This window comes from Sinohyriopsis cumingii, chromosome 6 (assembly GCF_028554795.1).
Source record: "Sinohyriopsis cumingii isolate HCF-2022 chromosome 6, ASM2855479v2, whole genome shotgun sequence".
NCBI classification, from domain to species: domain Eukaryota; kingdom Metazoa; phylum Mollusca; class Bivalvia; order Unionida; family Unionidae; genus Sinohyriopsis; species Sinohyriopsis cumingii.
Window position 1 is genome coordinate 158,231,181 of NC_142966.1, and position 22,529 is coordinate 158,253,709.

The 22,529-nt window shown below is 33.3% G+C and overlaps 1 protein-coding gene across 3 annotated transcripts in view; it reads right to left on the reverse strand.

Annotated features, from left to right (window-relative positions):
* Window positions 1-348: 348 nt before the first annotated feature.
* LOC149798370 (cardiolipin-specific deacylase, mitochondrial-like) overlaps window positions 349-22,529 on the reverse strand; it is a 47,444-nt gene continuing 25,263 nt past the window's right edge. For all 3 annotated transcript variants that reach the window (XM_089963523.1, XM_089963522.1, XM_089963524.1), the window contains 5 exons: window positions 18,802-18,891; window positions 17,278-17,382; window positions 12,592-13,298; window positions 11,955-12,008; window positions 349-7,028 (listed from right to left, as the gene is read on the reverse strand). In XM_089963523.1, the coding sequence (XP_089819649.1) occupies window positions 11,957-12,008; window positions 12,592-13,298; window positions 17,278-17,382; window positions 18,802-18,891 (954 nt within the window). In that variant the 3' untranslated portion in view covers window positions 349-7,028; window positions 11,955-11,956. The remainder of the gene's footprint in view (window positions 7,029-11,954; window positions 12,009-12,591; window positions 13,299-17,277; window positions 17,383-18,801; window positions 18,892-22,529) is intronic.

A 22,529-nucleotide genomic window follows, 5' to 3' on the forward strand; every position in this document is an offset into this window, starting at 1 on the left:
TTAAATGTTATTTAGAAAAACCTTTTGTTTTTGCTATTTCAAATATTAATTATTTTACTTAATGAACTATGCGGCACATGACAAGGTGTAAATTTGTGTATGCGGCACTTGCACTGGAAAGTTTGCCCACCTCTGCAATAAGTTTACACCATCAGGTAACTCATTTTCATGCTAGCGTGAGACTGAGATTGCCTGACATTTTGTGCGATTTTCCTGAAAGAGTGAAATAACATAGGTCTGCCATGTTTACTGAACACTGCACAGATCAAATGTTGGAATAAATGTAGAAGGGAAGAGTGACAATTTAACTGCAGGGCTTCTACAAATACAAAACATTAAATGCTGGTAAAATGTATCTATAGACATTTTATTACTATTCAGAACACAAATTGTCAAAGCATGTGATCGAGGTTGAGAAAGCTTTAAAACTTACCGGTAGTCAATATAAATATATCTAGACACAGTTATTAAAATAACATTCAATAAAACAATCTAATACAGTCTCAATTTCATATCATCTAAAGTAATAGCCAATACTTTTCAATATGTAAATTCTTGAGTATCCTCTTACGGTACATTTAATATTCAAATTCATTTTTGTTAGCATGACAAATACCCTAAATGTATATGAGAATTAACTCTAACCTACTGTCTAGAAATAAGCTCTATGTGTAGCCTCTTCAAGAGACCAAAGACCATACTTTATTCAGCTGAATATGATATCCTCTTAACTATACAAATGTACTAACAGATCTGGATCAGAGCTGTTCATTCTACTTGAAATCTGAAGTAAAAAGGATTGACTCTGATGTAGTGGCACATTATCAGATCTGGGTCTCTGTTGTAACCATACAAGTCCATAACATGCTTGCATAAAAACAGTAGTTAGGACATGTGACAATCAAACTGGTTGTCAATAGAAGTTCAACAACGATTATAAATATTAATTAATGCATTCAGCAGATATTAATTAATTTTGCTTTATTAGCTTAAAACATATTCATGAAAATGATCATAAAAGCATGTTCCCTGGGAAAACAATAAAACAGACCTGCTTACACTGGGCTAATTTTGGTGAAGAATACTGGTATTGGTGTAACATTTAGGTACCATTTACGAAATAGGGTAAGGTGTATATAAAGTGGAAGCTAACAAACAAATACAGAAATAAATAAATAATTTAAGTGGACAGGCATCTGGATGATGCTAAATATACTGCAAGTTATGGATTCAGGCATTTTCATTCACAGCATTTCAATTTTTATCTGAATCTGTCCATCTACCTATCTAACTACCTCTCTCTCACACATATAACAAATGTAACACAACCTCTCATGAAAAAGTAATGGTTCAGTAACCTTTTGTCATCATGCTTTCCAAAATACAGAATAATCAAATGTTTTCTTACCAAATATTATCTAACCAGGTCTACTATAAAGAATACATTAACAAATACTGTTTATAAATTCATTTTAAAATATACATGTTTTCTGTTATACAATTCCATGTATCAAACACTATGTATACTCCTTCAATGTCAGAGTAAAAGTCATGTGAATTCATTTATTTTTACAGAAAAAAGTATATTTTTGCAGGAGGTAGGCAAAGACATTTCAATTAAAATGTAAATTAATGATTTACTGCAGCAACTAAATTCACACAAGAATTATGCAGAATACTGTCTTGCCTGCTCTGCCATGGCATAACACAATAACCTTTTCCACAGTGAGAAAAGCAGGTCACTGTGCCTGTGGAAGAAATATCCTCAATGATGGAAACACCCATCTAATTTCATGAAAAATCATACAACAGAATCAGAGACCCTGAAGTAAAAAATGTAAAAACTTGACAAGATGAATCAGATTTTATGACTAATTAAAATAGTGGCAGTGAAATTAAGTCCAAAAACTCTCAAAAGCAAACTCAATGTCATCACTGGTGTGTGAAAGGTCAGCCAATATGCCCCAGGTCTGCTTGTGGTGAGTAGTACCATCCAAGATCAATTCAACCATTAAGTTTCACAACTGTACAAAACACATCATCACCAAACACGGAGCTAAATGTAATCACTGTAGTATGGCAAGAAAACCAGTCATGGATTACATGAAAAGTAACTTACCAACTTTTGCCCATGGTGATTAGTATGCACAATGATGAATGTACTGATGATGTTAAAAAAACTGTGCATACAACAGTGTCAATGATAATGAGCTAATAAAAACATAATGGTGATGCTATGGCAATCACAATGGCAGTCAGATTGATGTTGGATTGGTATGATTTTCATAAAGAACAAAGCAGACTTTGTAAGAAGTCTTTCAAAGAAAATGCAATGTCAACATGTCCATCTGTATTTTTTCCACCATGCTGAAAATTCCCATGCAAGGACAGTCCATTCACATGTGACAAATTGCCATCTATGCCTAGAGTGCTATAATCATCCTTAATATCTGTACACATATAAAAGTAGACCTAGCTGTGAATGGCATAATGTACCAGCAGAAGAGGGTCCATGCTGTTCTGGTTACTTAAGAAATAATGAGTTCAAAAGAGGTATCTATTACAGTAAAACAAATATATGTTGAGATACCTTTTCTCCAAGACATTATTTTGTTTTCAAAATGAACAATATTAAGTCTTTTTAAACACTGGTTGCACTTTGCTGACCTAGTACTACACATGCCTCTCTCAACCAATGGCTGTGCACTCCTGTGATGACATCACAATGTTACATAATAATACATGTTACTTTTAACACCATATGCCTCCAAAAAGGTAAAGATTGTGCAAGACAAAAAGCGTTTTTATATGTATGCATTACAAAGGGAGACAAAACCAGTTTGCATTAAAATTATTATTTAAAATAAGGAGCACTGACACTAATCTGCCAGTGCTTAATGCCATGGTCGGTTTAGTTGTCAAATCTGTTGCTGGTGCATGTACTTTATAAAAGGCTAATCACTCAAACTTCTTAGCATCCAAAAAAACTGAGTCAATCTGTTATTTCTAATCCTATGCACACCATGTTCTTTGTGTCCATGTTTGCAGTTACAATCAGGTAAAGTATTAAATTCTGCAAGATACCACCTGAGCTAAAGCTCAAGTCAAAATAGTGTGAACAATCAATGTATAATACAATCTTAATATATCTAGTCTCACAAAAGGGAGTGATTTTTATTTACCACCTGTTCAAATGTTAAATTCATATGTGATACAGGTCTGACACCACTCCCTCGATAACTTGCGCCCTGATAACTTGCAAACCTGCTTATAATGCAGGGTCAGGTGGGGATCCCATTTTTTAAAACCAGAAAATACCCCAAAAATTATCCATATTTCTTAAAACTTTAAGAAAATCGCGATCAAAATTAGTAACTGAAACCTTGATATATTGCTTGTTTTATAGTCGAAACAATAGATAGGACCTCAAAATTTTAATCAACATTTTGAAATTATCAACTTTTAATAAGAAGTCATATAAGTGGTTACATTTTCTTTCCAAATGACATTCTTAGTACACCATAATTAAAATATTCAAGGAAATTTTGATCCATGAAAATGTCATGCCTAGGTTAAGCAGTAAACAAATACTTAAATACCAAATAAATAATCTCTGTTTGGTGAAATTTGCATTTTAATTCTATTTTTAGTTCCTCTTAAGTGTAATAATCATAAATGCAATGTGTATTTAAACATAAAATGTGTCAATCTACCATAACAGCTATGTCTGCAAGCATTTCTCCGAGAAGCTAATTAAGTGCCAACCATGTTTTGATAACTGACTTGTGAAAGTATTTGTTGTATTGCTGCACTGAATTAAAAGATGACCTCCTTTGTATTATCATGTTAATCATGTCTTTTGAATCAAATAAAGGAGGTGGATTACAAGAAAGGTTAAATGGCACGCAAATTCTGCAAACTTAAAATCTAGCGGCCCCAGCCATATGTCGGCTATAATCACTTCATGGATTAATCAAACCCTCTTAAAAATATTATTGTGTATGTAACATAAACTACTTTAAATTAACCAACTCATTCATAACTGTGATCAAAGATAGCAAGGCAACCAAGCTATAAAAAAAATACTTTGTAAAACAAAGAGCTGGATTTCACAGATACAGACCATTGTGGGCAAGCGAGTTTCAGAGAATTCATGAACTGGCACTAAGAGATATCCTCAAGGATGATAAGAACTTTCACTATTATTTCCAATGAAATCATGACATCAATAATGTACTAATTGAACAAATAAAAAATAAATGACACTATTTTTTGCAAAAAAAAGAATCCTGTTTGGTGGTTTATCAACAGTTAGTCTAATTCCCTGCAAACAAACTCCCGATTTGGCAGGATACTATTATATCCCAATCCGGGAACCAGACTTATCAACAAAACAAAAAGCAGTGACATAATACACAGGTGTTTTCGTGTACACGTGATGATTATTCAAACCAGTTGGAACGATCTTTCACATGTTGGACTTTTTGAAAATAAATGCTATTTGTACAGAATAATTAACAACTTCGTTAGAAAAAGTGTGTTATTAACAATTGTTATCGACATGATTGTAAAACTAGGATTCAGTCATTAAACAGCTGTCTCCTAACTATCCCCACCCCCCACGGTTTTCTCGCTGTTTAAGGAGATTTTTAAAATTTTTAAAGGTCCCTCAGTAATTTATGTCCTCGCTTAGAGTGTGTTCAATGTTTGTGGACCCCAGTGTGCATGAGTTATCAAGGGAGAGTTGCATATGGGTAATACAATGTGAGCTAAATCAATCCTGTTTCTAATAAACATATTTTAACTGATATAATTTGATAATGTAAATTTTAGTTGTAATGCTTTCAAGATATGTGAAGTATTTATTTCACCTGTAAACATAAAATATGCCTTGCATTATGCGAGTTAACTTTCTCCTCTGAAAGTTTTAAAAAAATAATAATACTGCTCATAGCCAAGAATTATCAATCATGCAGTAACTGGTTCTATGTGGCAAAGAGTACCTACCCTCTATAAAGTTTGCAATCATGGTAAATGTGATTTTAAAGGCACATTTTATGAATCGATAAAAAATAATCCAAGTAATCTGCATAAAAAGATGCATGACACGTTCAAGTCGAAGAAATCAGTGCATTAAAGTTTGTTGTCATCCTACATACATGAAAACAAAGTATGAACTATATACTGTACATCACAGCATAAAGAAAAATCATTCTCTACAAATCAGATTACAAAATATATGAAGGGACCCTTTCCATCTCATATAATTCTTGAATAAAAATATTTGAATTATGGCCCCTGTTGACAATTAGTTAAGACTATTTTCATATTATTCTAATTTACAGAATAACTTAAAAATTTAAGCTATGACATCATCTTGTTTATGTCACATTGTTTATATCATTGATCACGTAGAAACAGAATATATAAGCAATGATACTGAATTCAGTTTCAATTCAGTCTGATGAAGCAATAAAGCGAAACTGGCCACACATTCTACATGGTGCTGTTGTTTATTCTGTAATATATATATATACACACACACACACACACACATACACTTAAGTGTGAAAATAGGAAGTTAATGGTAAAATATTGTTATATTTCATAGATATTTCCACATGTGAAAGATATATCCATATATTTCCATGTGTGATAATACAAGATTTCATATATATATATATATATATGCTATTTAATGTTGTTGTCTTTTTTTTTGCAATTTAGTTTTTTTTGTTTGTTTTAGAATTTAAGTTCTCAATACATTTTTAGAATGTAACTTTTCCCTTTAATATATCCAGTGTTTTGCCCTATTAAACCATATAATGCACACAATCCAAATAATATTGTGTAGAGTCTTTTACTTAAATCAGTTCTACTATTGTCGAGAAGATCACCTGTTGCTAAGAAGATGCATCATTACTAGGAAGCCATCCATAACAAAACATGGACAGAGCATGTCATAAGAAATATTCTTACCAAGTCTGGTCAGAATTGGCTGAACACTTCTGGACAAGAGGTAGAAAATAGGTTTTCCACTTTGGTTGCTATGGGAGCCACACCATGTATAATAAGTTAGCAACCGTGAACACAATTTTGATGCAACATGTCCTGAGGAATATTCATACGAAGTTCAATGATATGGCACAATGGTTTTTAAGAAGTTGAAAAGAGAAATGTGGCATGGCACCACAGGCCAGGCACAAAACCATACCAAATTATGAACATGTACAAATTAAAAGTTACCTTTTTACTGCAATAATGAAAAGATCATGTCAGTAAAACTAACCGAGATAGTATACTAAACATGTATCCATAATATAAGGATTCAACTGAAAACTGCACAGACCCAGATCTACCAATGCATAATGTGCCAGCAAATCTGGGTCTATGCAGTTTGTTAGGACTAATCAGTAGAACAAATTAACATGGACCCTGATTTGCTTGGATAATATGCAATGGTAGATCAGGTCATATATTTGTTTGCAGTTAGCAGCTGGATCTGACATATAAGTGACATCATATTGTACTTCCAATTACATACACCTAAATATAACTACTATATATTCTATAATTGTTCATTTAGACAGCATGTAAAATGTTAAGCATAACTAGATATCTCAACTTTTACTCTAACTGCCCCAAGGTATCCATCAACCTCATCTGTACTTCATCAAGACCCTATATATTTAAAAATGCCTTTAAAATTAAACTTCACTTTGAGTTCAGAAAACCAAAATTAGGCCTGTAGGTTATAAAAACATTCATTTGATTGAATTGAAAATCAACTGAAAATTCTGACATACTTAAAAATTTTTTTTTTGCTTTCAGCTTACTTTTAACCAAAATCTCATCTGTCAAAAATTCTTCTAAATGGGCAGATTCTGAGCTGCATGTTTGCTAAGTCTGGAGAATATTAGGCAAGATGGGATGCTAATAAAAGTTCACATCAACTATCACAGTTGAAAATTAAATAAGAAATCAAAAAGCTCCAATCCGTGGGTAACAATCTGGCTCATGCATCCATCCTGAAAGGAATAAAAAAATGTGGATATATGCATATTGTATTTTAATGTAAATTAGATATTACATAAATATACCAAACTCAATTAAGATAGATTAAAATAAAATATAAAGCAGTAGCAATCTATATAAAAGGTGCATACATAAAAATATAGTGAAAGGAAGCATAGACACAGTGATAATTTACAGTAAGTACATCTTGTGTCTGCAACTCTGTTCTAAATTGAATTAAATGTATCATTTGAAGCCAACTGTATTTAAATTTAAATGAATGAATTTGACTAGTTTCAAATAAACAGAACAGAAACACAGACAACTCACACATGGCATACTCACAGCAGTTGGAAACTTAACTGCCAAAAAGTGCAGGTCAAAAACACATATGATCTTGTTATTATTTTACAGTACATTACAGATGATCGGATGCATTTTTAATTAACATATATATTCGCTTATAAGTTCAGTCAAACTGAAAACAACAAAGATCCTGATCTTCTATATTATATTGCACCTGCAGATCAGGGTCCATGTTTATTCTACTGATTACTAACAAACTCCACAGATCTGCCAGTGCATTATGCGACAGCCGATCTGGGTCTGTGCATTTTTCAGTTGGGCTCATCTTATTAGCAAGTACATAAAGTACACTTGTTTTTGTCTAGCACTTAGTATAATCTGTGCAGTAATTAGTGTAATAAGACTGGAGAAATGGGAGCTAAGTGCTTTTCTGAGGTAGCCAATTTGGGCTGGCCTGGACAGGTTTTGAACCCACAGCCTTTGAATTATGAGTATGATACTCAACCAAGTGAGCTACCACAGTTCCATCCCTTAAATAGCAAAATTCATTCAAGAGTTGACGTCTAAATAACCAAGTCATAAGTAAAAGAAAAGTAGGTCAGTGTGACCAACTTTTACATGGGGTGGTTCAGAACAATGCAAAATAACACCATGATCAAGTTCCATGAACACTTCATTCCTAACTCTGGAGATTTGCCTGAAAGATAAAATTTGTACACTGGGGGTAACCAGTATGTAAGTTTTTAGAAAAAAGAATCACTCTGACCAGCATTCCCCTGTGGAGGTTCATAAATGAAACCTTCAAACAAGCACGCAACTGAATGTGATATTCACAATGTCAACAACAAACGTGAGAGACACAGTAATTAAAAATATCAATCTGCTCATTGAAACAGTTATTTAGGAGAAATATTCATCTCTTTTTGCACATAAAATAGTTCAGCCTATGACCAAAGCTCTCTAGGGTCTATAAAAATATAGTATAGAAAGCCAAGAGCTATTGCATATCATCAGAGATGTAATATTTTACAAGACTGTGAAAATACCAGCGTTGAGAAAAAAATGCAACTGAAGGTTTTGGTAGGAAAGTAAGAGTTACAGAGCCAAAGCTGAGATGACAAAAAAGTATTATTTCTGCTGGCTAAATTGATTATCACACAACATCTGCTTTGCAATTTTCCCAGAGTAACTGTATTGATACAACGTTAGGCCAGCGATAGAAGACACACACTGTATGATACAAGTCATTAGCTGGAGTCCCTCCAACAGAGAGATGCAAGTGACAGGACATAAACATATGTCTTCTTTAGCTGGTAATAAGAATGGTAATAAATACACTTGCATTTATGTATTGTGAATTTCCTCAAAATGCACTTTCTTAGATCTTCAAATCTGAATGAAATATTCTACAAAACTGGATACAACCAGAAACCATACAAGAATTTTGAGTACATTTACAACTGAAATCAGCACCGAATTGACCCAGTAATCTATTCCATCCTAAAGTGTTGGGGCCCCGAGTGGCCGAGTGGTCTAAAGCACTCCATTACGGATCAGTGCCATCTCACCTCTGTCTGCGTTGGTTTGAGTCTCTGATTCGGCCAATGTGGGTATGTGAGAAAGTTTGCCAGTAGCTTCTCATGGGTCGGTGGTTCTTTTCACCATTAATACTGGCTGCCATGTATAGCCTATCGTGTGCTGAAATATGGCATTAAACCCTACAACAACAACAACAACAACAAACAACAACAACAACAACAATAACCATTCCATCATAATCAGAAAAGCAGAATTAAGTTGGATCAACATAAAAACAAAATCTATCCATTCCAGACCAAATGGAAAAGTTGTTGCAATGCGCATTCATTCTCAATATGACTCTAAATTTCAATTTTAAGTAGATGAAAATGATATTCCTTTGTGAAAGTATGGTCAACCATGCAACGAGTTTAAAGGTTGCTGGGCAGTGCTATGTGTGCATTAATATTGTTGCTGTGTATTGATGAATCAACGGTTGTATATTTATTTTTTAATACAGCATAAATTCAATTACTTTGTTTTTTGTAGTGTATTTTTTATGATTAAGCCTTAGGTAGAATAACAAAATGAGTATATAACAAAAACATTAATGCAATTGTATGGGAAAATTTGAACTCATTTATTTTAAATAATGCTTCACTCAGAAAAGTTATGCAGTATTATTCCCCCCATACCTTGAGGTACATACCTTCACACTCACTACTTTGCTAAATCTGCCAGTGGATGGTGTACAAATTTAAAAAGATTGAAAAAGATTCCTGGGGAGGTGGTGAAAATGATGTATTTAATTCAAGTGAAAGCATAAAACTGGTAAAAATTGTAGCCATCCAGCAGTGGGAAGGAAAGAGGGTTGGGACAAGTTTCTTCCCTTTGTGTGTAACATAAATGGGGAAAAATTAATTTTTAATTGTTCCATTATTACTGGATTCAAAAGCTGGTAGTACATCTTCCTAATGTGATCAGGAATTAATTCAAAAGAGAAATACATCTCTCACAAGGAGAAATGCAGCACAAATTTTTAACTAAATGGAATATTGCCTGCCAAAAAGGCATCTTATATTTTCTGGTGATTTGCTAGTACCACAAAACTTTTACACTAGTGTAAACCTGTAAGCAATAATAAGACAGACCAAAAAGTAGACCATTATTCCCTAGGGTGGTTCAAAATGAAGCAAGAAACACCCATACCATGTTCCACAAACATACTACAGCCGGAGATTAGTCTTGAAAACTAGAACACAAGGGTGAACTTTTAACAAGTCATTTATTACTTTTTAAAGTGGGTCACAGTGACTTGTTTCTTGTGGGCTGGTTAAGAATGAGCACACTAAGTTCCATGAAAAATCTATGCATAAAGCTGGTATCAGTGGCAACAAAGCATTTATACATTTAACCTAACTATGGACAATGTTGTCAGTGTTGCCTACAACAGAGTATAACAAAGCTCTCCATATTCTGTACTGGCAAGCTAAAGACATACAACTCTGTCATACACTGTAGAAATCTAATGTATTTTGTAATTAATTGAGAAAATGTAGAAAAATGTATGTCATTTAATATGCTAAGCATTTGTAAGAATGAATGGTAATGAACAAATGTAAACATGTACAGTAAACATTTATTACAGTTCTTTTGGGAACCCATAATTACTGCACTATACCATACTTCCTTTTTCCATATATATATATATATATATATATATATATATATATATATATATATATATATATATCTATATATATATATATATATATTAAAAACTTTATTAGATACATGAATCAACTTCATATCCAACTGTAATTCATCCCATCTGTGTGCATACTGTGTTAAAATACAGTTCATCATAGGTGTGCATACTGTGTTAAAATATAGTTCATCATATCTGTGTGCATACTGTGTTAAAATACAGTTCATCATAGGTGTGCATACCGTGTTAAAATATAGTTCATCCTATCTGTGTGCATACTGTGTTAAAATATAGTTCATCATATCTGTGTGCATACTGTGTTAAAATACAGTTCATCATAGGTGTGCATACTGTGTTAAAATATTGTACATCATATCAGTGTGCATACTGTGTTATACTGTAGTAGGAAGTAACATGATATGGCTCTATCTTCATTATATTTGTGTGTATATTGTTTTATACTGTAGTTCATTAAACCTGTGTGCATACTGGGTCACACTAGCAGGAAGTAAACTAATATGGGTCTATCTTCATCATATCTGTGGACACAGTCTTAAACTTTAGTTCATTAAATCTGTGTGCATACCGTGTGCACTAGCAGAAGTAAAATTAAATGGCTCCATTTTCATTATATCTGTGTGCATACTGGGTTAGACTGTACTTAAATATAGTTGTGTGCATACTATGTTATACTGTAACAGGCAGTAATGTGATATGGCTGTATCCTTACAATATGTGTACATACTGTTATCATGTAGTTCATCAAATCTGTGTGCATAATGTGTTATACTGACATAGGAAGTAAAATAATATGGCTCTATCTTCACTATATCTGTGTAAATACTGTGTTATAATGCAGTTTATCATATCTGTGTGCATACTGTGTTATAAGGTAACAGAAGTAAAATGATATGGCTCTATCTTCATTATATTTGTGTGCATATTGTTTTATACTGTAACAGAAGTAAAATGAGATGGCTCTATCTTCACTATATCTGTGTAAATCCTGTGTTATAATGTAGTTCATCATACCTGTGTGCATACTGTGTTATACGGACCGTAACAGGAAGTAAAATGAGATGGCTCTATCTTCACTATATCTGTGTAAATCCTGTGTTATAATGTAGTTCATCATACCTGTGTGCATACTGTGTTATACGGACCGTGACAGGAAGTAAAATGAGATGGCTCTATCTTCACTATAACTAAGTGCATTTGTTATCTGTTAGTTCATTAATAGAGCAGTTGGTAAAATCATGTGGCTCTATCGATGGTCAATGCTGATACGACGGAAAATAACCCCGACAATATTCAAGTTTCAGTCAGGATTATGAGAATGTAATATTGAAATTATGACAAGGAACCATCCCAATCCCAACTGCAAAAAATCATTTGAAAACTTACATACCCTTAAGAATAATACTTCTTGATCTGCTTCTTGAAGGAATCAATAATAGCTTGTCTAGAAATAAAATCAAGACATAAATTTTACAAAATTCTTCCAAATGAAATATTACACAACCTTCAACATAATACATTGAACACAATGAGAATTAATTTGATTTAAGCAAAATACTATCAAAAACAATATGTCCTTAAATCATGGTTTTCATTTTTATTTTTATCTATACTACTACCAAAAATAGTTACCATCATTTTGAATGTTTTTACTTAACGTAATTTACACTACTAATTTAAATAATGGCTATCTGCATCATTTCACCCACAATATGACCAAGGAACCAGCTGAATAAATTTGTGAAAATATTTAGGGGGTGGGCTTATTATTTGAGATATCCTTGGTAAATATTTGCAAACATTTTCTAATAATGTGGGGTTGGGGTGGAATGATCATTTGATAACCACAATAAGCATCTCACATCAAAATGGATAATTTTGTGTTTGTTTGCATTGTACGTGGGGAAAACACCTTTAAACTGATGACCAAAGATTCATAGGGTATATAATATCATGCTTTGCAAAAGTTTCAAACAACTGAGTTCCGTAATTAATCCATGACACTCAATTTATTATATTAGACTCACCTGAAGACATTGTGGTTGAAAATAAATGCCATGATATGTCCAGTATCAATGTACCTGACTTCTGACCCTGGCCACAAATTGCTTAAGTTTAGCACATTATCTCTTGGCACGTATGAATCATGTTTTGCTGCAATGATTATAATAAGTTCTGTGTCCACTGGTATTGAGAAATTTCCAAGATGTGTGCATTCATCCATGACACCTCTCATGAAGTCCACTGCTTTTTGTTGTAAAATGGTGGATGATTCTTCCTCCGTTGAAGATTTAGACATGATTGTTGGGCGCTCTCCTTGTGGATGTTTCAGCTTCTGAACTAAGGATTTACTGATAGAATTAGTTGCATATGATCTTGATTGAGAATCATTTTGTTTGGAAATATTGTCCAATAAATTCTGATCAGATCTTAAACTTTTACTAAAGACCTGCCCTGTACACCCAGTCTGATTCTCTGATTCATTATTATCATGCATTACACTCACAGTCGGGTTCTCTGTACTATCTATCTTTTGATTTCTTGCTTGGTTTGCTTCATTCTTTTTTACTGACCCGGACTGTTGTTCTTCACTAGCTGCTGAACTGGTTTCTAATGATAAATTCCCAAGCTTTTTATCAAATTGAAAATGTCTGTCCTCGAAATGATTATCACTTGTGAGATCAGTGGCTGTCCTAACAAAATCTTGTCCTATACTGTATGCAGACTTGTAATGCTGAAAAGATACAATTTGCTGATTACTCATCCATCACATCTGAAATAAATCACCATCTTGTATGCCTTCAAAAACTCAGTATTTTTTCTAATACAGATAGTCTTTAAACAATTTAACAGAGATGATCAACACAAAATGTATTGGACTTGCAGCTTTTTGAAACCTTAGCTCATTTTATGCTCCGGAACTTTTTAGAATGCTTTGGATCATAGGTGTTCAACGCTGCATCAACATAACACTTCATTGACAACTCAAAAACTTCCCCACTGTAGAAGGAATAAAGATGACAGAAAAAGTGACAAAAAGATTTATACAGAATGAGTTCTTTGAAAGTTCACTAATTGGATGTTTAGGAAAATTTGTTAGTAAATGTGGCTGTTTTCCAAGTCTTTATAGTGAAGTGTGATGCAACATTTGGACCAATGATTTTTTTTCCCTGTAGCTGATTCATTTATTTGCTAGAAAAATGTCTAATTATGAATACAGTACTCCCTCTTTGTAATGCTATCCCTCTTTATAATATCATCCCTCTTTGTAATGCTATCCCTCTTGATAATGCTATCCCTCTTTGTAATGCTATCCCTCTTGATAATGCTATCCCTCTTTGTAATACTAACCCTCTTGATAATGCTATCCCTCTTGATAATGCTAACCCTCTTTGTAATGTTATCATCTTGATAATGCTATCATTCTTTATAATATTGTTACTGGAAGTCACAAAGTGATAATATTGTAAGTGAGGAAACCCTATATTGAGTGCGGTTCCAACATGGATGTATCATATTGGTGCATAAAAACACAACTATAGAGAATTTAATATGAAATCACATCACTGATGAGGATTAGCCAAGAATAACTATTAAACAAAGAAATTAAAATACCAACTATACTCATTTATAAGTCAAGTCCAACTGCAAACTGCACAGACCCAGATCTGCCATTGCATAATGCACTGGTAGATCTGGGTCTGAGCAGTATTTTAGGAGTAATCTGTACAATAAACAACATATACCCTGGTCTGCAGGTGCATTATGCTGTGGGAGATCAGGATCTTTGTTGTTTGAAGTTTGACTTACAAGCGATTAAAGACAGTAGTATCAAAGAATGTCAAGGTATCCACCATGATATAGTGAAGTGGGATATGAAGGACCTTATATGAAATACCAATGTATCATAAAGACAGTTTATTCTTCCTAAATATCTAAATTAAGCAGATTTCCTTTGTTTTGTGCTTTCACTTTTGCTGTTGTTATAATCATTTTTCTGAATTCTCTTCCAAAATGTTATCCTCTTTACCCTTTGCACAACCATGTCAAAAGGACAAGGTTTGAGAAAGGTAAATTTCTGGTCCCCAAAATGAGTGACAAATTAAGCAAGAATCTTTGTTATGGCTATACCATCATCGTTATATGTCCATGGTAATTTACATCAACATCATATAAATTAAGCATTGTGAACCTTTATATTTTTTCTTTCCTAAAATGGTGTTTGATCATACTAAACCTCAAAATATTTTCCTCATTTCCACATCTTCAATTCCTCAAAATACCAACAAAATGAAGAACATGTTTTGATTTTCTAACACAATTTATAACCATCTAATGCATATACAATTTTCTTATGTGCTCTTACTTGCACAGATCCATAATTGACAAAACAATGATGGCAAACGAGGGTTAGTAGCATATTTTTTTTTAAAATCCAGGTTTTTTCAAGGTTCAAAATCATGTTTTTCAAGGTGAATTATTACATTAATTTTAAAGGATTCATAAATTAAACTGTATGTAAACACAAGTCACTATTTACTATTACTTCATACGAGGAACATTTCTTGCAATTTAAAAAAAAGGATAAAGTCAAGAGTATTATCACTGATGTTGTTCCCATTAATACTAAACATCCTATATCTGGGCATTATAATAATGTACAGTCAGTGAACAATGTTCATTTGACTCTAATAAAACTACACTATTTACAAAGTCAACAATATTTTGAGTGAATTTTTCAGTTCTTGTAACTTGGCATCAAACTGTTTCAAGAGCTCCAAGTTCAATGATTTTATCCTTAACACTTTTCCTCAAACTATTTGATGTCGTGATAATTAAAGTTTTCCTATGGGAACTCTGCTTTCAAGGCATAGTTATTAACAGCAGCTGTCATTGTCTCAATGTCTTTTTCAGTGCCTGCCTTTCTTCTCTAACTTTGCTATTTCCTCATCCAGTACTTTTTTTTTTCCTCTTCTGTCTTGCTCAAGGTTTTTCCTCTGTTCATCTAAGTACATGCTGTGCCTACTGTAAGCACTGCCTGCATTTATAAGCATTTTTGGTGTTATATCAATTTGGCGAATTCCACCACCATTTCTTACATTGTCAATACTCACTCTCCATGCAACCAGTCCTTTCCTTCATATTTACATCTTCACACTCTTTAATGGTAGAAAAGCCCCTTTCAGTGGTAGCCTGTCATGGGAAGACTTTACAGGACCCCCATTCAATAATTCCTACTATGAAAATGAGATCTGAATAACAATATACTTTTTAAAGTGAAACCCTGCTGTAAACCTGTCTGAAACCCACCTATGACTATAAAATTCATGGGAAAAAATATAAATTAATGTGGGCTCCTGTGCTGAGGCCTCGTTATTTATACCACAACCCACCCCCATAAAACTCTGTGTTCACAGACATACCTCTTTCGTTAAAAACAATTTCAAGCTTAAGGCTTCTGCATGTTTTGCTGTATTAGCCACAGTTATGTAATTAATGAGAGCTAGTGTTTTTTTTTCCAGCTTCATGTGACAGTAGAGCACTTATTCCCACTGCACGCTAATCAATCTGGCATAATTTGCATTTTGCAAAGCTGTCTGCAAAAGATCTTATAATCCAAACTTTATATTTTTCCTTGTCTAGCCACTGAAGTTGGAATCAACAGCCATCCATTTTGAAGATTACAAATGATTCAAATTTAAAACACGGCTACATCCAGAAGTTCAAAATGTATGACTGCACAATGGCCAGTTGTGGAAATTTCCATAATGGGACAAACTTAGTTGGGAGATTGTTTCTCTCTCTCTCTTTTTTATATTAGAATCTGCAAAATGAAACTATTTATTCATGCCTTTTGGTTTCAGTAAAAATTAAGGCTTTTCAAGGTACCCAAACAAAATTTAGAATTTTCAAGGTGTTTTCAAGGCCTTGAAGGACAAATTCATTTTTGAAGGCTTTTCAAGATTTTCAAGTCCCCCTACAGACCCTGGCAAACTGTGTTCTTAGCTCACCCATTATAATGTCCATCGCCTTAAGCCTACTTCACAGAATAAAAAAAGTCCTTATTTTCTTTAATGAAAACTGACATTCAAATGTCAGTTGTTATTTGTATGAAAGATTAAATTTGTTTCTAATTGTATTTTGGGGCATCCCTGAGTGCCAAGGGACAATGTTACAAAAGAGAATGCAAGGTTTATAGATATTATCAGTGACTGCTGTGCATATGGTGTTCAAATGCATCTTTTCTGGTCAATTGGCTTACAAGTGGCTATTAACCCATTATGTCTGTAATCCAGGAAAATCAGTGGCACAAAGGAAGAGAAAACAATTGGCTTTTTTATGGCTGTTTCCTTTATTAAAAGCTGTTCGGACATTAATTAATATTAGGGAAGAGATCTCTTTTAGCTATGAGTTTCACCCATTTCTGCTTAAGGGCCAAAATTGCCTCTTATAGATTGTTCTTTCCTTCAACATTTGTAAAAATATAAATTCAAAGATATTAACTAAGTGATGCCTCTCTGTGAACATGAAGATTTACTTAGATGGAAACATTTCTGTTCATGTAAACCTGTAACAAATCATTATAAATAATTTTTTCCGCACCCCAAATGACACTGGTATCATAGATGAATGTTAGCATAATCACACGCAACAGAAATTTTGAGAGTTTAACCAAGTACCAATTATAAATCTATTTTATAAAAGGGCCTTACATCTTCTGGAGACACTAAGAGTTCTCTAATCTCCTTCTCAAAGATTTCATCAGCATAGTACTGTCTTTGTAGAACCTCCCATGGAATGGCACCACTCATTACACCCTGGAAATAATCACAAAGTATACACATTTTCAAGTCTGCAGTTTATTATCATTTTCCAATTTAGATTTTTTTTCTCATTTATTTGTGACATTGCCAGTATGGTGTTTTTTCTACCTTATGTCTATGAAATTATGTTTTATTTGAGAAACAAAATGTCAAATGGAATGGCCTGAATAATTGTTACACCTGAAGGCTTAGTCTGGATGACATGAACAATGAGATCAACAAATACATGTGTTTAGACAATATTCATCTCACATTTAAATACCCAAGGATGAACGGTTAATTTTATTATAAATCTTTTGGCTAAAGTCTGTTTCTCTTTATCATAGCACCTGTCATTCCACTTTGAAAGCAAAATCATTCTTGGAAAATCAGCATATCAAGACTACCTGAAAACTCATAACAAACACAGGAACAGCAGTATTTGGACAAACATGTTATACAACAAAAACTAGAACCCCTTAATGATAATTTATTTCATATAATATGTGCCTTCCAACTGTGACTGCATGTACAAAGTTAATTCTAAAAATATTTATAAATGTCATAAAAGTATACACTTTTGTAAATTTAGCATTTACTCCCTACCAGGGAGTCAATAATGGGGATAATACAGAACCCCTACTGCAAATGCATATGATATGAACTAGATAACTACTAAGTTTTGTGAATTTCCAAAATAACAGTTTACAAGGAAATGTGGTAAACAAAAGAAGGATGGATGGACAGATTGACTGATGAAGATCTCAAAATATTCTTCATGTTAAAGAATTGTGACAACATGGACAACAGCTGAAAGACATTGTGATGAAGGGTTACAATCACGTTATATCTTCCAATTTGCTATTAAAAATGAAGGCAAGTATGATACAGGTTTTGATGAATTCTGCTGCTTTGAATAAATATGGGGGGGGTACCCGTTTGCATCTTGCTGCCCCTCTGAGAAATGTTATTATCTTAACAATATACTGAAAATTAGTGTCTGATCAAGATCGTGCCATCTAACTCTTCCATACAATATTAAACTGTATAATGATAGATCATACAAACTATTCATGACTTATACAAACAAAAATACACTGAATGACACAAGCAGGCATGAAATGAAATTTTTGCACAGAAATCCCTTTTCAAATTAATGCAGCCTTTCAACTTTAAGATTTTTACTCTAAAATCATTGTGTTTCTTGTACTAAACTGAAGTGCCAGGCATCAACAAAGTTTGATCGTGCAGAAACCATTTTTCTCCTTCAAGTCACAATCACCTCTGCTCCCGGAATTAATTTGTTTCACATTGATGCAAAATGCAAGCTATCTACAAATGCTTCTTAAAGTACAAGGTCTAGAATTTCATTTTTTAATGAAAACAAATATTTCTATGTAGCTATGGTAACAAGCAGACTGGTTTTCCACTTACCTGGGTAAAAACACATGAGGCTGTACTCCAGGACAGACATGGAATTAGAGAGATAGGTTTATGCCAGTTCGTGGCAGCAAGAGAGGCCATCTGAAAATGAGAGAAAATTACAAATATTGTCAAAACTTAGGGTCATCAGTGAGCCTTTGATCTGTAAAACTATATATTAATTTTAAAAAATCTGAGGTATATATACAATAAATAAATAACCATCTTTTAGAACAATCAGAAGTTTTTTTAAAATAAACTACTGTGCTAACTTTATTCCTTTGGAAGTAAGATAGAAACAGTACCATAATCTATACATGTTCTTTTTAACAGAAAACTAAAATAAAATGATCACTTTCAATTTAATATAACACCTTATAATTTAGTCTAGCTTTTTTTTAAACATTACTGTATATACTTGTTATGAGTCCAACTGTAAAATGTACATTCCCAGATTTGTCACTGCAAAATGCACTGGCAGATTTGGGTCTGTGAAGTTTGTTAGGAGCAATCAGTAGAACAAACAACATGTACGATGTCTGCAGGTGCATTATGTTATGGCAAATAAGGATCTTTGTTGTTTGCAGTCTGGCTTGACTTATGAGTATACAAGTATAGACTGTTTATGAAATGTTACATAGCATGATATCAAGTCTCACCCTCATCGCTAAAGCTGAAATGGCTATAAAGTTATAGCTTGGAAAGGAAAGACGGCCTCAAATATTGACCTTTGACATTGATCTTGAAGACAGAAGCCCCACTATGGTACACAGCACAACATCTAATGATAATATATATGCATACCAAGTTTCTTTCATTAATCCCCGACACTTATGAAATTACAGACCAAACTGAAAGTAACAAAAATCTTAAAATTTCAGCTCTGACCTTGCCTAATCTGACCCCAAATGTGGTAGTTAGCTTCCTAATACTGTGGTTTAAGTATACACCAAGTTTCATCACTAAAACTGAAATAGCTGTAAAGTTGTAAGAGTAGAACGGAAACTGTGTGGGAAAAGTTGAAATACTGGATTCTGACACTGACCAGGAAGATGGAACCTTAAATGTGGTACACACCACCCCTTCTGTTGATGACATATGATAACAAGCTTCATTCCTTAATCTCAAATGGCTTTAATGTTACCTAGTGGAAATAAATGTGTGACAGATAAATGGATGGACAAATAGAATGCATATACTATGTCCTCTGTTTTGGATGAAAAAGTGACTAATTTTCCTTTCCAAAGCTAACAGCACAATGAAAATACACAGTTCAAGCTCACAAAAGAAATTAAAAAAAGACTGTGATGATATAAACGCCAATGTCCAGATAAGATTTGAATTAAATTATCATCCCTCCCTCCGATCTGAAACTTACTCCTGCATGTTCTGAAGTGTCCAAGACTCAATGTGAGCATTTTGTCAACACTTCACATGACTCATTGTTTACCAGACATAGACTTGGTAACCAGATATTGATCATGTGGTTTAAAAAGCTGGAAACACCATGAAATTGAGAGTGCTGTTTTCAGGTGTTCCGACCATTATTAAGCAGATCTACTATAATCATCTGAAACATGCTTAACCTTTTCTGGATACATGTTCCATTATGACTGAATGGGATGCAGTGGCTTTTAATTTAATTTAACTTGCTTTGTAGGTTAGTAAGTTTTAATGACAATTGCAAAAAATGTGGAAGATGCTGACAAAGTGATGAAACCTAATTTATTTATCTTCAAATGTATTAAAATATGCTGCACACATTTTCATTCAATTAATTTGCATAAATGACACAAATACATTGCTTAACTAGTTCATAAATCAATGTACCAAGTTTTAAAAATTTGATAAGAAATACAGTCTCTAGAGAAGTAACAAGCTCTAACAGCCAATCAGATGCAAGATCACCTCATTCATGTAGGCATACCTCACTTGTTACAAAATTATATATTTAGCTTATTTACCATGCCTGAGTAAAATCCAGTTTAATTTCAATCTCCAGATGGGTAACAGTCAATTAGACGTAAAATTACTTCATAAATATGTATTTATCTTGCCCGTGATCAAACCATTCCAAGTCTTTAAGACAAATTAATAACTTTGATTAAAACAGCTGACAGTGCTGACAAGTTCAGTCAAACAGATGCAAGAACACTTCATAACTATGGCCTCCAGTGTGGTAACAAGCAATGGCCGAAGGCTGGACAAATGATGGTGAATGAAGGATCATGTGTTTTTCCTCATTTACCGTTCTTTACAACAACACTTCCTTAGAATTTAATTTTATGAGGAATGTATCTGAGGATAGTATGTAAGCATTTCTATCAAAATGAATTTTAAATGAAGGTAGATTTTGTGAGGCTAAACAATAAATTCCAACATATGATGGAAAGGATTGATAGATATTTTTTCTGAGTTTTTCTTCTCATCTGTATGCATTAGTTGTATAACTGGACAATGATGAAACTCCTCTAAATGAAAGGCATGATCTTTCCAGGGATATATTTTGTTACTACAAGAAAATGCTTGAAACAAACTTGGTCAGTGTACCACAAGTTGACTGGCTCAATATTTAGATTTAATATCTAAAATAAAATTAAATAACAAATGAATTACATATAGGATAATAACAAGCATCTGTTAAATGTAACCTTTACCCAATTTACTGAATCATATTTATCTTAGAATTGTTACAGTAAAACATTTTGGGAACCCAGGGAAAAAACATTTAATGTGGAGTAGTAATCAATGCATGCAATTTAGAATTTTGCATGATTTTCATTCTCTGAGTAATAAGAGTATCCTAGCATATATATATTTTTAAACTGCCTTCTATGGGCATCAGATGTGTTTTAAATGAAACAACCCTCATTACACCTGATGACATTTTACATAAAAATTAGAACTGTATTAGTTTGGTTTGTACTTTTGGGCCATGAGACAGGCAAGCTAACCAATGAGCCACCATAGCTTCTAACAAATTCATAACAAGCCCTGGACTGAAACAAAATGTAAATTAGGGCAATAACTCTGTCAAAAAAATAACTCGTTGGAAGAAACAAAAGCCTAAACAGTCACACTTGCTTCTGAAGACAATTGGCAAATTAAGCAGCATTAAAATATCCTGAACTATTCCCATACTTTGATGTCACTATAACAGGCAAGTTTTAATGTGAAAATAAAAAAATCAACTGCCGAGACCAATAACTACTAGACAGTGTTCAAACTAAACAGGATCATATGCTGTATGTTTTCTGAGCTACGTTGGTTACAAGCAATTTCCTTTACTGAAGATATGAAACTGAATAACAAGGCCCATAACTAGGTCAAAATTGGTGTAAACAAGACAAAACTCCATCATAACACATCTAAGTCTATTAGATAGCATTCACATAATGTTGGTTCAGTGGTTCATGAGCTATACTGCTACATGATCAGAAATTGATTTATAAGTCCCTCTAAAAGAGGAGATGAAACCCAAGAGCAAAACTTGAGTTATGAAACTGAGCAAGGTCCAAAACTCAGTCAAAGATAGTAATCAGGAATATAGCTGATCCATCCCCAAAACACTTAAGCTATTACAAATATGAAATTCGCATAATTCTACAATTTGGTGTCCAGTGACCTTTATCTTTAATCTATCAATCATTAAGTCTCAACAAGGACCTGCCCATCCTCAACTGTGAAGCTGATATAATAAAAACTGGATGCTGCAAACTATAGGAAGAAGACTTGGAACC